The sequence below is a fragment of the Bos taurus genome, chromosome 18 (genome assembly GCF_002263795.3).
Source record: "Bos taurus isolate L1 Dominette 01449 registration number 42190680 breed Hereford chromosome 18, ARS-UCD2.0, whole genome shotgun sequence".
In the NCBI taxonomy this organism is placed as follows: Eukaryota; Metazoa; Chordata; class Mammalia; order Artiodactyla; family Bovidae; genus Bos; species Bos taurus.
Genome location: NC_037345.1, coordinates 36,781,111 through 36,798,296, shown reverse-complemented (window position 1 = coordinate 36,798,296; position 17,186 = coordinate 36,781,111). Strand labels below are relative to the sequence as shown.

At 42.2% G+C, this 17,186-nt stretch overlaps 1 protein-coding gene across 1 annotated transcript; it reads left to right on the top strand.

Annotated features, from left to right (window-relative positions):
• The first annotated feature begins 243 nt into the window (after positions 1–243).
• On the top strand, positions 244–13,579 carry NQO1 (NAD(P)H quinone dehydrogenase 1). The gene is given in 6 exon segments (NM_001034535.1): positions 244–350; positions 8,350–8,514; positions 8,623–8,753; positions 10,939–11,052; positions 11,709–11,810; positions 12,667–13,579. Coding segments are annotated over 6 exon segments (825 nt in total). The 5' UTR covers positions 244–343; the 3' UTR covers positions 12,973–13,579.
• Positions 13,580–17,186: the final 3,607 nt, after the last annotated feature.

Here is a 17,186-nt window from a genome sequence, read left to right as displayed (position 1 = left end):
CAGACCGATGGGTTCCTAACTCCCTATCCCCTAGGAACCCTTCTTCCACAAGGGTCCTTATGCCTCCACTCAGACTGCCAGTTCTTCCTAGAACCTCAGCCAAGGCGTGCTCCGCCCTGCACCCCAGGGCCTGAGCGGCGGCTCCGCCTTTGCTGGCTCCCTACTTTATGGGCCGGGCCAGCTTGACTGGGTATAAAGTAGCAGGCGCTCGGCGGCGGGCAGCACCGGTGACGCCTTCTAGATGGCAGCTCGCTAAGCAGCCTGAGGGCCTTGCCTTCCACCCTCCCCAGCTTGAGTCACCCGGGCAACCAACAGACCAGCCAATCAGCGTGCCGCCGGAGCCATGGCTGGTGAGTGTCCACTCCCCCTCCTCCAACCACTCCAGGAGCCTTGCTGTACCCAGCAGGAGGTTGTAGTTTTCTTCCTCGACTTAAAACTGGAAACGTGGAGGCATTAGAATCGCTGGATGAGCCCTGACAGATGCCGGGAGAGGAGGGGCTCCTGTTTCTACCCCACCCCCAGAAACTACGACGGGCGGTTAGGAGAGAATTGACCTTGGAAGCAAAAGGTTCCTTCCCTCTAGGGTCAGAATCAGCCGTCGGAGACCAAATTGGCCCACTTGCACACCCTGCTTAACCTTAATAGTATTTAAAATCTTTTGGAATAAGTTGCTAACATTTAAAATAAATATAGGCAATTTCACTTAAAAAGGTGGATTCCCAACTTCTGGAGGAAAACTGGAAGATCTGGCGGTGGGGGTGCTTGAGCTGGGGAAGCTGCTTCCTTTAGTTTGATGGACATCAGACCCAGCTCCAGGCTGCTGGGCTAGGAAACTTTTCAGACTGTGACCCTTGGAGTGGGCAAACCTGATCTGGGTGCTCCTCTAGTGACAGAGCCTCCCTTCTCCACCGTCAACCGTAGGGGGACCTTGGAGGCCACGACTTGAATCTAATGTGTGAATGGCCTTTCACACATGCTGGACCAGCTGCAACACCTGCTGCGGCTGGAATCCCTGTTTTCCAGAGAGCCTTAGTCTGAGATTGGATAATAAGCTAAAATCTTGATACCTATTTCCTTCCTAGAAGGCAGAATTCTACCTTTTTGTAATTTCCCTCCCTATGAACCTAGTTCTACCTTCTGAAAACACACACACAAACACACAACCTCATCTTGCTAAAAGTAAGTGGGTGAGGGAAGACATTGCTTTTGGAGCTGACAGACTACTTAGGTTCTCAAGAGAAAAGGGCTAAGCTAAGCTGGGGACTGGAAGCCCACCCAAGGTTTCAGGGCCTAAGGGGTAGGCCTAAGGGGTAGGCTTGGCTGACAAGGCTTCTGCCTGCAGATTAGTGGCTGTTTCCCTCTAGGTTATTTGTACCTCAGCTGTCTGGAGGGGATCAATACCCCTCCTGAAATACTAGGGCAAGAACTATTTCCCCATTCTCCAATCCTATAGAATGTTCTGTATCTATGTGTAACAGACCCCCCCAAAAAAAGGGGTGGGGGTTGGGGGAGCTAGTGAGGGAAAATGGGAAGATTTAGATCTTGTATAACTAGTATTAAGCTTCCTAGGTAGCGCAGTGGTAAAGAATCTGCCTGCCTATGCAGGAGATTCGGCTTCAGTCCCTGAGTAGGGAAGATCCTCTGGAGTAGGAAATGGCAAAGATTTGTTTTGTGTTTATATATCCCAAATGCCTAGAGAGGTGCCAGGTGCATCCTAAGTGCTCAGTAAACCGAGGTGGGGAGGCTGGGTCCGTGAGAACATTAGCATTTCAAGGTGGGGGAAAGAAGGGTGGCTGGTGTGGATGTGGATTGGAAATAGAAGGTGTAGGATGGTGGGGACACAGAGAAATGAGGACGGACTGGGAGCATATTGCTTAGGGATTGAGACCTGAAAAGGAACTGGTGCAGGGAGAGAGAGGCATTAACAATATGTGCTTAGCTATGTTACATACTCACTTCTAGCAGATGGGTTAATCACGAGCAGGACAAGCAAAGTGAAGTGAAGTCGCTCAGTCGTGTCCTACTCTTTGTGACCCCATGGACTGTAGCCTACCAGGCTCCTCAGTCCATGGAATTTTCCAGGCAAGAGTCCTAGAGTGGGTTGCCATTTCTTTATACTGAATGGTAAATTAGAGGTACTGATAATAACCCTATTTGTCTTCCAAGACTCAGCTCAAATGCAGCTCCTTCTCAAGGCCTTTCCGGAGGGGCTGGCCCTGAAGTGAACAGTTTTCCTCTGTTAGTTACTTGTGTATATGTCTTATGCCTTTCTTTGAGTAAATTCTGATAAAGTCAAGCTTGTGTAGCTAGTTAAATGGCAGGAAGGGAAACTGAGCCCTCTAAGTCCAAAAAAACTCAGATTTGGCCATGGAAAATGACCTGAAAACTGGAGAGGTGGGCTTATCTCTTTACCCGTACCTCTAGCAAATATGCACAACTGTTCTATTGAGTGCCCATTTATAACCTTTGACCATTTTTCTACTGGGTTGTTTTTAAGAAATCTATATATTTCAGATTTTGAGCTCTATTTGTTATATTTCTTGTGGATATATTCTTCCTGTTTGAGTCTCATCTTATTTTTTTTTTTTTATTTTTGAAGGTAACAGTCATGGCTGTACTGTAGTTAGTAGATGTAAGCCCTTTGAAAGCAAGAGATTAGATGTCTTGACTTACTCATTTTCTGGGAATCACCTTTATGTTTTACTACTTATAAAATGTTTGTTAATGTTGGTAAGAAGTGAAACTATATATATATATAAATTTAAAAATTAAAATATACATATGTAGGTATGAAGCCATGAGAATAAAAACTGACAAAGCGGTATTTAATAAACTGATATGACTAATGTAAAGATAAATCACAAAGAAAACACATGTTAGAGTTTAATATACTCACGTTGCTCTCAGTAGTGTTCAGTCCATGAGTTGATAAGAAATTGGGTGGGAATTTGTTGAAGCAGCCTCAGGAATTCCTTTCCATTTTCCCAGGCTACCTCAGAAAAAACTAAATCACTTCTGTAGCATTTAAATCATCACCAAATTTATACCCCACCGAATCTGAGTTTATGGAGCCCAAAAGGCCAGGCCAAGCTTGGGAATCCTCTTTTTTGACAAGCAGGAACCTAAAACTTACACATGACTGAGTTTAAGCCAATGGGAGATGCCTACGCCAGGTGTGGTTAATACTGAAATCAGGGAGAGGACTAAAGGCTTACAGGTGCCTTAATTTTCTTCAAACAATACTATAAGAAGTTGCAGGTGTACTCTCTCCTCAGTTCCACCCACAGTCACTGCTTTTAAAGAGTAAGGTATAAAATTGTAGCTCCAATTTCGGGAGGATGGTGGTGGTGAACTTCCTTTCTCTGGTACTCTTCCCCATGCCCTGCATGTTGTTGTGTGGATTTCTCTCTATATATATTTTCAAGTTATTCCAGCTTCACCACTTAACAGGTAAATTTGGGTAACTTGCTTAAAGTTTCTGTGCCTCAGTCTTCCCATCCCTAATGATATTAATTCTGTTTACCTCACAGGGTTGCTGTGACAACTGAAAAAGAATACAGAGTACTTAGAACAATGCTCAGCATGTAGTAAGCACCCTTTACATGCTCTTGTTGCAGAAGCAGGCATGTTCTAATGACTTTATTAACACAAAAGATGTCCAAGAAAAAGCTCATCTTCCCCTCTACGTCTGCCCCCTTGCCACCTCTTGCTTGCCTAAGAAAACTGTTAACAGTGTCATGTGATCATGCCACATCTTTTTCTCTTCAGAGCAATAGACTGCAGATCTACCTACAAACATGGAGTTTCTTTCTTTTTTATAAAAGTAGATTCACATTCACGTTAAAAAGATTTTTAAAATGTGGACTATTTTTTAAAGTTTATTGAGTTCGTTAGAATATTACTTGTTTTATGTTTTGGTTTTTTGGCAACAAGGCACATGGGATCTTAGCTCCCCCACCAGGCACTGAATCCACAGTCCCTGCATTGGAAGGAGGTCTTAACCACTGGATCGCCAGGGAGGTCCCCATTTTAACATTTAATGATATATCCCGTATATCTTTCAGGGTGACAGTATATCAATACATGCAGCAAACTCATTCTTGGTAACAGCATAATATTCTGTTCAGTTCAGTCACTCAGTCGTGTCTGACTCTTTGCAAACCCATGGACTGCAGCACACCAGGCTTCCCTGTCCATCACCAGCTCCCGGAGCTTACTCAAACTCATGTGCATTCAGTTGGTGATGCCATCCAACCATCTCATCCTCTGTCGTCCCCTTTGCCTCCTATCTTCAATCTTTCCCAGCATCAGGGTCTTTTCAAATGAGTCAGTTTTTCGCATCAGGTGGCCAAAGTATTGGAGCTTCAGGATCAGTCCTTCCAATGAATATTCAGGACTGTTTTCCCTTAGGATGGACTGGTTGGATCTCCTTGCAGTCCAAGGGACTCACAAGAGTCTTCTCCAACACCACAGTTCAAAAGCATCAATTCTTCAGTGCTCAGCTTTCTTTATAGTCCAACTCTCACATCCATACATGACTACTGGAAAAACCAAAGGTTTGACTAGACAGACCTTAGTCTGTCACTGTTTCCATTGTTTCCCCATCTATTTGCCATGAAGTGATGGAACCAGATGCCATGATCTTATTAGTTTTCTGAATGTTGAGTTTTAAGCTGACTTTTTCACTCTACTTTCTCACTTTCATCAAGAGGCTCCTTAGTTCTTTGCTTTCTGCCATAAGGGTGGTGTCATCTGCATATCTCAGGTTATTGATATTTCTCCCGGCAATCTTGATTCCAGCTTGTGCTTCATCCAGCCGTGTTTCTCATGATGTACTCTGCATATAAGTTAAATAAGCACTGTGACAATATACAGCCTTGACGTACTCCTTTTCCTGTTTGGAACCAGTCTGTTGTTCCATGTCCAGTTCTAACTGTTGCTTCTTGACCTGCATGCAAATTTCTCAGGAGGCAGGTCAGGTGTTCTGGTATTCCCATCTCTTTCAGAATTTTCCACAGTTTGTTGTGATCCACACAGTCAAAGGCTTTGGCATAGTCAATAAAGCAGATGTTTTTCTGGAACTCTCTAGCTTTTTCAATGATCCAGTGGATGTTGGTCATTTGATCTCTGGTTCCTCTGCCTTTTCTAAAACCAGCTTGAACATTTGGAAGTTCATGGTTCACATACTGTTGAACCCTGGCTTGGAGAATTTTGAGCATTACTTTGCTAGCATGTGAGATGAGTGCAATTGTGCAGTAGTTTGAGCATTCTTTGGCATTGCCTTTCTCTGGGATTGGAATGAAAACTGACCTTTTCCAGTCCTGTGGCCACTGCTGAGTTTCCCAAATTTGCTAGTATATTGAGTGCAGCACTTTCACAGCATCATCTTTTAGGATTTGAAATAGCTCAACTTGAATTCTATCACCTCCACTAGCTTTGTTCATAGTGATGCTTCCTAAGGCCCACTTGACTTCGCATTCCAGTAGTATCATAAAATTTATTCACGTGCTCCATAAATAGGCAATTGAGATTATGTCTAATTTTTGCTAATGACTACAAGGGTCCAAGGGTTCAGTACACATCCTTGCTCATCTATCCTGATGCTTACAGTCTGTAGGACAGACTCCCCAAAGTTGGACAACTAGATCAAAGATTTATGTATCTTTAAAATGTCTAAAGATTCAGCTTGATTGCTCTCACCAAAGGCTGAGGCAATGCATTTTCCCACTGGCAATGTGCCAGTTTTAATGCACTCTTAATAGCCCTTGATGTAATTTGTCTTTGTTTTGCCAATCGATCAGTAAATAATGATGTCTCATTTTAATCTGTTCTTCCTCACAGGCCTGGCAGGGTACCTTCTCATTTGCTTATTGTTTTTTTTGTAATTTCCTTCTCTATCCTTATTTTTCTATTGTATTGTCTTTTTCTAATTATTTGTAGGCATTTTGGGGGCATCTGGTCCCATCACTTCATGGGAAATAGATGGGGAAACAGTGGAAACAGTGTCAGACTTAATTTTTTGGGGTTCCAAAATCACTGCAGATGGTGACTGCAGCCATGAAATTAAAAGACGCTTACTCCTTGGAAGGAAAGTTATGACCAACCTAGATAGCATATTCAAAAGCAGAGACATTACTTTGTCAGCAAAGGTCCGTCTTGTCAAGGCTATGGTTTTTCCAGTGGTCATGTATGGATGTGAGAGTTGGACTGTGAAGAAAGCTGAGCGCCGAAGAATTGATGCTTTTGAACTGTGGTGTTGCAGAAGACTCTTGGGAGTCCCTTGGACTGCAAGGAGATCCAACCAGTCCATCCTAAAGGAGATCAGTCCTGGGTGTTCATTGGAAGGACTGATGCTGAAGCTGAAACTCCAATACTTTGGCCACCTCATGCGGGGAGTTGACTCATTAGAAAGACTCTGATGCTGGGAGGGGTTGGGGGCAGGAAAAGGGGACAGAGGATGAGATGGCTGGATGGCATCACCGACTTGATGGACATGAGTTTGAGTAAACTCCGGGAGTTGGTGATGGACAGGGAGGCCTGGTGTGCTGTGATTCATGGGGTTGCAAAGAGTTGGACACGACTGAGCAACTGAACTTGGGGGGTGGATTTTAACTCTTTTTGGTAAGAGTTGTGAATATCTTCTCCTGGTTGTCTTTTGACTCTGTTTCTGGAAACTTTCATTAAACACAATTTTTAATGTTTCTGGGGCTTTATCTGTCAAGCTTTTCCTTCATGGGTCTGGGTTCGATGCACGATGCTGGGTGCTGGGGGCTGGTGCACTGGGATGACCCGGAGGGGGGATGGGGGTTCAGGATGGGGAACACGGGTGTACCTGTGGCGAATTCATTTTGATATTTGGCAAAACTAATACAATATTGTAAAGTTTAAAAATAAAATAAAATTAAAAAAAAATAATAATTAAAAAAAAAGTAGCCTCTATCCAGAGGTTATACAACTTCTCCCTTTCGTCCCATACTTTTTAAGGTTTTAAAAATAACATTTCTTAAAAGTTAACATATGCATAATAGGAAACAAAAAAACACAAGAAGCAAAAAAAAAGTTATCCCTAATCAGTTTACCTTTTGATGTGTCCTTTCTAGGTCCTATATGCATATTTATCCAATTAAACATGCATTTTTTAATAATTAAGATTATACAGTTATGTGTCATGCTTTTTTCACAAATCGTGAATATTTACCATTTCAAAGTCCCAAAGCTATGAGTATTCTGATAACCAATGATACACTACACCAACTCAATCTAGAAGAGAAAAATGTAATCCTGCCTTTCTTGGCAACAGAAATTTCATAAAAGACAAAAATGACAACAAGCCTCTAGATAAAGGTATTAGCAGAGTTTATAATTTAAATACTGTGGTCCCTTGATGTTCAATTAAAAATGAGACATAAAGCAGAGTACATAGAGCATCCCATACTAGCCTAATAGTTTCAGTTTTTAAAATTTAGATCTTTAATCTGCCAGTAAGTTGTTGCTGTGTGTGGTAAGTGGGAAACTTGTGTTGAATGTTATAGACACACTGGAAAGTGCACAAGTTCTAAGTGAAGTTTCACCAACTGAACACACGCTTGTATAATCTGCATCCATTTCAAGAAATAGAACAGGGGACTTCCCTGGTGGTCCAGTGGCTAAGACTCTGCTCCCATGAATGGGGTCCGGATTCGATACCTGGTCCAGGAACTAGATCCCACATGCCACAACAATCCTCCAAGCTGTAATGAAGATCATAGATTTCCCAAGTGCTGCAATTAAGACCCAGCAAAGCCAAATAAATATTTTAAAAAATAGAACACAGACAGCACCCCAGGTGCTTTGTTTCCTTCTGGTCATTATTCCCTGATAGAGGATAACCACTGTACTGACCTCTAACACTTTATATGAGATTTCTAAGGTGATAATTTTATGGGGACGACAGAGAATGAGATGGCTGGATGGCATCACCAACTCTATGGACGTTAGTTTGAGTGAACTCCCGGAGTTGGTGATGGACAGAGGCCTGGCGTGCTGCAATTCACGGGGTCACAAAAAGTCGGACATGACTGAGCGAATGACTGAACTGAACTGAATTTTATTTTTATGCAGATGTTTGATTAAGTATGCCAAAACGATTTATTAAATTAGCTACTGTTTCCCCAGTGAGTTAAAAATTGCTCCTTTGATCAATGGGACTTATGAGAAAATGTATTTCTGGATGCAGTTGGACGGGTTGCATAACCCAGTGTCTAACAAAGTCACGTCTTCCATTATGGAGCCCAGCTGGGCTCCCCTGCAGCCTGAGCTTTGCTGGTTGGTGACTGATTTTCTCCATGTGCCTTGTGTGTGTCTAAATAGTCAGAAAAGCACTGATCGTACTGGCCCACTCAGAGAGGACGTCCTTCAACTATGCCATGAAGGAGGCTGCCATAGAGGCTTTGAAGAGGAAAGGATGGGAGGTCACTGTGTCGGACCTGTATGCCATGAACTTCAATCCCGTCATCTCCAGAAAGGACATCACAGGTGGGAGCGGCTCTCCCCTTTAATTAGGTCTTTGTGGAACTTCTCCCTTGTGGGCTTTCTGGCCCCGCCTTGGCCCTCTGGCGTCAGCTTCTCTTTTCCTCTCTGCAGGTAAACTGAAGGACCCCGGGAACTTTCAGTATCCTGCCGAGACTGTTTTAGCTTATAAAGAAGGCCGTCTGAGCCCAGATATTGTGGCCGAACAAAAGAAGCTGGAAGCTGCAGACCTTGTGATTTTTCAGGTGTGGTAAGACATCAGAAGGGGTGTTGAGACACTTGTTTTTTTGTCCTAGACCTGACACCTAATTAGCTATGTGCTCTTAGGAAAGTCACAGCCCCTTGACCACACTCTCCTTAAAGAAGGATAATTACTTCAAAGGTGCAGGATTACACAGATTTATAGACGTTATGAAGCTGGCTGTGTATTCTTTGAAAGTATGACTGTGACTGCAGAGATAACATGTGAGCCTTGAGCTCTTTTCCCGAGAATGTTTAGTCTTTTCTTCAATTAGTAATTTCTCATGGAATCATTCACGTTTACAGTTCTCACCCCATCTCCATAAGCATCCTGAAAACAGTTTGTAGAGCGAGGCATAAGAGCTTGACTTCTCTGCGATGGGAGCTCCCAGTGCAGTGTGCACTGCCCTGCTTAATGTGTTCTAGCAGCAAAACCACAGCCTTTCTCCTGGAAGCTGCCTCACCATTAGCAGTCAGTACTGAAACGGGGTATGCTTCTTGCAAGTCACGCTTCCTGACAATGGTGGACTGTAGTCAGTGACTTTGCTGCTACCCACCGCAACCAGCGTTTTGGTATTAAACATGGAATGTATGCGACCCTGGAAACTTCCTAAGTTTGATACTGGCTGTGATTTTTGTAGTTATTCAATCAGCTGCAAAGACTCTAACCTTTGAAGTCCCTTATTCTACCTGTTGCTATGAATCAAAGCCACATAACATTAGCCAGTGCCTCAAAGGACCCCTTTTTGGTCTATATTTTCTACTCTCTTGTTGCAGTACAGCTAAGGCAGTAGCAGTAGCAACTTGCAGTTCTGCTTCTAAGAATCACCGTATTTTATAATTGGAAAGGACGGCCTTTAAATTCAGCTTCTATCCAATGCATATGTTTTCTTTACTACCATACAACTGTATAGGTTGCACACTGCAAAACAGCAACACAAGGAAGGGCAATGTAAACTCCACAGATTTGCATATTTATTATACCAGTTTTGCAACAGATGACAGGAAGAGTCTTATTCCAGCAAAAGCAGTGTGCTAGAAATGATAGTCTGGCAACATTAAAATAAATGTCCTGAGGAAAGACTGCCCGCATTCATACCAACGTGCCACACGGGCTAGGCCCTGCTCAGCTGTCTCACTTCTCCAAAAGGAACTTGAGAGTCAACTTTTAATATCAAGCAAGCCAACCAATTCTATTTTCAGCCCTGACTGGAGAACATTCACAGGGGACCAAATCTACTTGCTCAAATAACCTACACATCCTAAAAGCTGCACATATGCCCTTCACAATTGGAGCACCTTAAATGTGAGAATATGAGAAGCTCCTAGAGACCCCTCAAGCCCCTCTTTTTATGGATGAGGAAGGGGCTTGTGTTGCAGAGGTCATGCCTCACATTATTGGCAGATTCAGGGTAAGAATGCAGGTCTCATTCTCAATCGTGTCTAAAACTTGACTTCCTTACTCTCTTTCCTGTGGGTCAACCATTCTTCAAAGGGAGAACTACCAAGTCCTACAAATTTCTTCTCTGTCCTAGCTTTTTCTTTTAACCTCTGGGCATGTTCCTGTCATCGTAGCCTTTAAGTGAGTCAAGAAGAAATACTGGTATGGCCTTGCTCAACTTTTACCAGGACAAGAGCCCCAGCATGTCTTTCTTGTGAGAATTCCCTGATGAACCTTAGTTACACTGATCATTTGATAGCATTTTGAGTGGTTCTGTTTATTCTTTTTTTATTTTTTTTTGGTTCTGTTTATTCTAAATGATAAGATTTTACATCCATGAGCACAAGGTACAGGTCTCATATTTGTGATACCACACCCACTGAAGCAAGTTCTTGAGAAAATATTGATTTAGGTGTCACACACTGAGGCCAACTTTGCCTCCAATCCTTGCCATTTAGATTTTGCTGCCAAACGAGATTTCACAGAAACAAGTCTTTATTTCACGTGGCTCTCTTCACACCCACCTGATATTTGTTATTTGTATGCAGGAATAGGAATGTCTGTCTAGCTGACTGACCAAGGGCAATGATTTTTTAATTTTCTTTTCTTGAATGTTCTACCTTCTCCAAGAGGAATGACAGGGCCTGAAGAAAGTTTCTCCCTCAGTGATGTCATGGACAACAGCTAAGCACTGGATCTTCTGTGCTGGGGGTGCTCCCAATCTAACCTCTCTGTCCTCTGTCCCTCAGTTTCCCCTGCAGTGGTTTGGAGTCCCTGCCATCCTGAAAGGCTGGTTTGAGCGGGTGCTCATAGGGGAGTTCGCTTACAAGTATGCTGCCATGTATGATAAGGGGCCTTTTCGGGTAGGTGGATAATTGTTCTTGGTTTTCTTTTTTCTAATGCCTGGATTTTAGAAAGACTCTGTCTTGATGCAGAGTTTTGAGTACAGTTAGATACCACAATCAGGCTCCAGGTCCCTTTGGGAGAGATGTATGGAGATTAGATAAACCTAGAATGGAAAAATACTGAGAGTTAAATCAGGATGGTGAATGTATCATTATACTATTTTCTCTTTATGTACTGATATGGACTTTATGAACGTGTCCATTAAAAAAAAGGGGTCTGTCTTCACTTTCTAGACACCCAAAACTATACAAGAAGTATTTTTGAGACCTTCTAGATCACAAGCCTCGATACATGCCTAGTACTGTGAGGAGACAGATTTACAAAACTCTACCTAGGCACCAGCAGTCAGCACTGATTTTGCGTTACTGTGACAGCCTTCACATGCAAGAGTATGGAATCCTGGGCCTGTCCCTCTGCGTACCACTTTCCAGGCTGGTACTTCTGCAGAATCATACTGCATGGCTCAGAAGAGCCAACGTTTGAAGTAATACAAGGAGCAGAGCTAGGCAGCAGGGGGTGGAGGGTGGGGACTTTTATATTCTTTTCCCTGGGGCTGTTTCATTAACTTCCTGTCACCAAAGAGATGTAGATGATAATGACTTTTCTTTTACAGAATAAGAAGGCAGTGCTTTCCATCACCACTGGTGGCAGCGGCTCCATGTACTCTCTGCATGGTATCCATGGGGACATGAACATCATTCTCTGGCCAATTCAGGTATCTTGTTTTCAGTGACCCTTCAGGGGGATTAACTGAATTTTCTCTTGGGTCCAAATCCTCCAGATAGCATCTGGAAACAGACCTGAGGTATGAAGATCAAAGAACTATAGAAGGGGCTTCCTTTTAGGACTGACCTGTCTTCCCAGGACCCCAGGCTTGTAGAATAACTCATGTGTTCACATGGTCAAATACCACTCTCTCCTCCTAGCCAGAGGATAGCATGGATGACTCCCCCAGGTTTGTACAGCCACGTGACTGGCATCTCTCGCCAATCTCCCTGTCCTCCAAGTTGCTGCTACAGTCTCACAGACTATCAGAGCCCAAGAAAAGTTAAGAAATTATTTAGTTCAGCTAATAAAACTGAAGTCTGAAGCAGGTTTTTTTGGCGGTCACTGGACCCTCAGGATAATCTCCTAACGCTGGCAAGAAGAGCATGTGAGGTGGCTATCTACAGAATGAGGGAATCAGTATTAGTAATAATACTTTACGAAGACTCGTCTGGTAATGTGGAGAGGCAAAGAAACGCACCTTTGCAGTCTTGGCAACAGTCAGCTGCTGAGAAGCTGAAACCCTCCCTGAGGTAACAGAACTTTGGGCACTTCTGGCAGATAGTGCCAGGCTGGCACAGTTTCAAAGGCTTTATTCATTAAGAGAAGAGTACAGCTGAATAGGCTAAAATAGGTAACAGCTAGGTACAGAGAGCACAAGGTGTGAGGATGGAGCTATGAACTAATTCTCAAGGCCTTCACATCAGGGTGTCCTACTGGGAAACCCAGATTAACTTTCATTGTCTGTGGTACAAGGTGTGTGGCGTTTGAGCTGTGACTCACCTCTGTGCTTTGTGTATCCTCAGAGTGGCACTCTGCACTTCTGTGGCTTCCAAGTCTTGGAACCTCAACTGACATATAGCATTGGGCACACTCCCGAGGATGCCCGAGTTCAGATCCTGGAAGGATGGAAGAAACGCCTGGAGAATATTTGGGATGAGATGCCACTGTATTTTGCTCCAAGTAGCCTCTTTGACCTAAATTTCCAGGCAGGATTCTTAATGAAAAAGGAGGTGCAGGATGAGCAGAAAAGTAAGAAATTTGGCCTTTCTGTGGGCCATCACTTGGGCAAGTCCATCCCAATGGACAACCAGATCAAAGCCATAAAATAAGATTCACAAGACCGGACTTCCTTCTAAAAATGTAACCTAATCTTGGTTTCTATTTTGAGCTTCCTTGATTTGCTTTAGTTTTTAAGATCTGTGTTTTTCTTTTTCCACGAGGAATGAATAGTAGAGAACAGACTAAATTCTTACGTTTTTGGATAGCTTTATTAAATAATGTAACCAATTCTTATGACTGCTATCATGGCAAAATCTGATTAGGCTCAAAAGGGCTCTTAGGATGTAAAGCCAGACAGAAAGGTAGAAAGATGCCAGACAGTATTCTTTAAGGCCCTCTACACAATTCCTCTCTCTTTAGGGATATATTTTTAGGAATAAATCTGGCTAGAGAGCATCCACCTCCTCAATGATCTATTTTTCTTTAATTACCTCTCTGTGGTTTATGGCAGAAGGGAATTGCTCAGAGGAAGAAATGACAGAATCTGTCTGACCTAAGGAACTTGCTTAGTAATTGCTACTCTCTGCTTGTTTGTGATATATATTAGCTTTATTACTACACAGTGACTACCATGCCTATATGAATGTCCTTCTTCCTTCAACTTTTGTTGTTAACACAGATACCTTGAAAAGTTAATAAAAATCTTTTTCACTTCAATCTTCTGATTTAATATCTGCAAATAAACCAAGACATCTGTAACTATATCTGCTATAATGAATGAATTCACAAAAAGAAATAGTACTCCTAATACCTAAAAACAGCCTTCCACAAATAGTACTTCATTTTTTGATCCATATAACTAACCTAGAAATTTTCCCCATATCATTTATAAACTGATGACTTTCAAGGATGTGTCTTGGTTCCATGAATCTGGGGGCAAAATTATAAGCCTAGAGTTTCACTAACTTTGGTGAACCATTTTGGCATTCATAATCTAACTGCCTGTTTAAATGAGGTGCATGTCTACTAAGTGTTGGTATAATCCAAGTTGAAAATGATGAAAGAATGCCCTCTTGTGGTCCAGAGAAAGAAAACAGGAGAAACGATGCAAAGCAAGGTTGCCTCTTACCTGCCAAGCAAATGATGGCGTCAGGCAGGAGAGCCTCATGTACCAGGTGCCAGCAAGCATTGGGTATTCTTTCCACAAAATCCACAATGGCAGATGGCTGGGTGCTTCAGTTTGAAAACATGAAAATGTTTTCTTTTGCCTTTGCCTTTATCCTCACTGCAGTTTTATGTAAATTTCTAAAAGTTCCAAATAAAATCCATTTTTATAAAACAAACTCAAATTCACTGGTTTCAGGCAAAAGTGGAATCTACCGGGGAAGGGATCAGAGGATTCAGTGATAAACTGTGGCCAGAAGCCTAAACGGTGACTTGACTTGAGAGCTTGCCCAATAGGGCTGCTTCATTCTGAATGGTAATGGAACCTATTAAGATTCTCTCAGGGGATTTAAAGGACATTTAAGAAGATCCAGGAAGGAGTGCTTAGTTACTAAGTCATGTCTCTTTGCGACCCTGTGGACTAGCTGGCCAGGCTCCTCTGACAATGGGATTTTCCAGGGAAAAATACTAGAGTGGGTTGCTATTTCCTTCTCCAGGAGTCTTCCCAACCCAGAGATCAGGACAGTGGTATAGAAATCAAGAAAAACACGGAATGTAATAAATAAATGCCAAGGGGCAATATTTATTGTGACTTGACTGAATTATCTTGATTAATCAATGGGGCAGGCATTCTTCTAGGCACTGGAAATATACAACAGCAGACAAAATACCTATCCTCATGGAGGTTTGCATTCCATGATAGAAGAACAAATGTCAGTCAGGTGATAAATGCTAGAGAGGAAGAGCAGGTAAGAGGGTTAGAGATGCGATCCGAGTTTTATACAGGGTGATCAAGAAAGATCTAATAAGGTTATATTTGAGCCAAGACTTGATAACATTAAGAGACTGAGACATGTAGATCCCTGAAGTATAGGCATACCGGGAGTGATGTGAGCACAAACCCATGAGGTAGCAGCATGATCAGTCTGTTTTAGGGAGGGAAAGGAACTTAGTGTGACCAAAGCAGAGAAAGCAAGAGAAGGATGGGTCAGACACACAGCTGGGACAGACCACAAAGGGCCTTACAAGCATTGTGAAATGCAGAAAACAGGAAGTCAGTCACTGGATGGTTTTGAGCAAAGGTGTAACATAGGACTTATGTTTAAATCTAGTTGGTAAGTGAAGAATCAAGTATGAGGAACAATGAGAGAAGTAGGGAGAATTGTTGGGAAACTCTTATGACAATCAAGGCAACAAATGCTTTGGTTCAAAGTGGTAGCAATAGCTGTATTGAGAAGTGGCTGGATTCTGGATATATTTCAAAGGTCAGAGTAACATGATCTGATGACAGACTGTATAAAGGTCAAAAAACACAAACTCTCAGAGGTATTTTGGCTTAAACAACTGGAAGAATGGAGATTTCATTTTGCTCAAATGAGGAAGAATCTGGAAAGAGTACTGGGTGCAGAAGATGGGGATGGGAAGGGGAGAATCAAAATTTGACTTCAGACATGCTATGTCTGAGATGCCCGTTGTGACTGTCAAGTAGACAGTTGGGTAATAGGAACTCAGAGTAAAGTCAACACGTAGAAGTATATAAAGCAGTGTGACTGGATGGGATCAACTGGAAATTAAGTTATGATAGAGAAGAGATCTAATGATCGACTTCTAGAGGTCTCCAACGTTAGAAGGTCAAGATGATGAGAAGAGAAAAGGCCAGTGAAGCGAGAGAGATGAGCGTCGTGTCCTGAAAGCCGAGGGAAGAAAGTGTTTCAAAGACTGTCAAATACTGCTGATAAGCTGAGTGAGTGAAACAGGCATGGGAATTGACTTTTGAGAGGCCATTGGTGGTGCTGACAAGAGCTACTTCTGGAGAGTGGGGTGATAAAACCTGATTGGAATGGGTTTAAGAGGGAATGGAAAGAGAGGAAGTGGAAATAGTGTATATGCGGGATGTGTGGTAAAAGAAAATTGTTTTTTGAGATGAGGAACATTACAGAAAATTCATATTCTAGTGGGTATGAGAAAAGGTTTTGATGCTGGAGAAAGAGGGTAATTATATATATAAAACTGAATCCCTTTGCTGTTTACCTGAAACTAACACAACACTGTAAGTCAACTATACTCCAACAGAAAATAAAAATCAAATAAAAATATGAATTAAATTAAAACTAAAAAGTAAATTACAAATAAAAAAAAAGAGGATAATTAAAGGACCATGTATTTGGAAAAGCAAAAGGATATGGATCCAGTGCACCAGAGGCAGAAGAACAAAGCAGTATCAGGACTAGTATGACTACTACAGAGTTAACACTTACTAGGCACTTAGCTCCTGTGTACCAGGAACTAAGTAGTTTTATGCTGATTAACTTAGGTAATTTTTATAACAACCCTTAGGGGATCATTCTAGTTTTCCTCCCACTTTATAAAGAAACTGAGGAATGGAGAGGTTAAACCTTTGGTATAGGAGCCAGAACTTTACCCAAGAGGCAAACTCAAGAGTCTATGTTTTTAAATACTATTGTGCCTCAGAACAGGCAGGGACAATGACACCATGAAATAGAGCATAGCAGTAATCAGCTGTCTTCCTGAAAGACCATAAATGTTGCTATTGAGAAACTATAGCGATTTTTAAATTGGAAGATAATTGTTTTACAATGTTGTGGTGGTTTCTGCCATATAACAACATGAATCAGCCATAAGTTGTGTGTGTGTGTGTGTGTGTATGTATGTATCCCCTCTCTTGAGCCACCCTCTCCCTGTCCCTATGCCACCTCTCTAAGTTATCACAGAGCGCCAGGTCAGGCCCCTTGTGTTATATACAGCAGTTTCCCACTAGCCATCTAATTTACACATGGTAGTATATATTTGTCAGTAGCTGCTTTTACACTTCTAAAGTCCTCCGGTGTCCCTAAGCAGGGATAAATGATGTTCAGTTCTCTGACAGGCCTAATTATATGGCTGCTGAGAATTGTTTGCTCCTCACGAGTTGACAAAGCAGGACTCTTATCAGCTTGGAGTAAAGCAAGAAAACTCTCTCCCTTGTTCTGGACACTGTAACTTAGATTATGTAACCCAGGACCACATCAGCCTTTCTGGCAGCCACTTGTAGTTCCATCTTCAGATCAAAAATACCTAAATATTTTTAATATTTATACTTACTAAATTGCATTTGGTTATTACTTCTTTCCAATGTTGCTGAAGTCCATAAATGCTAAAA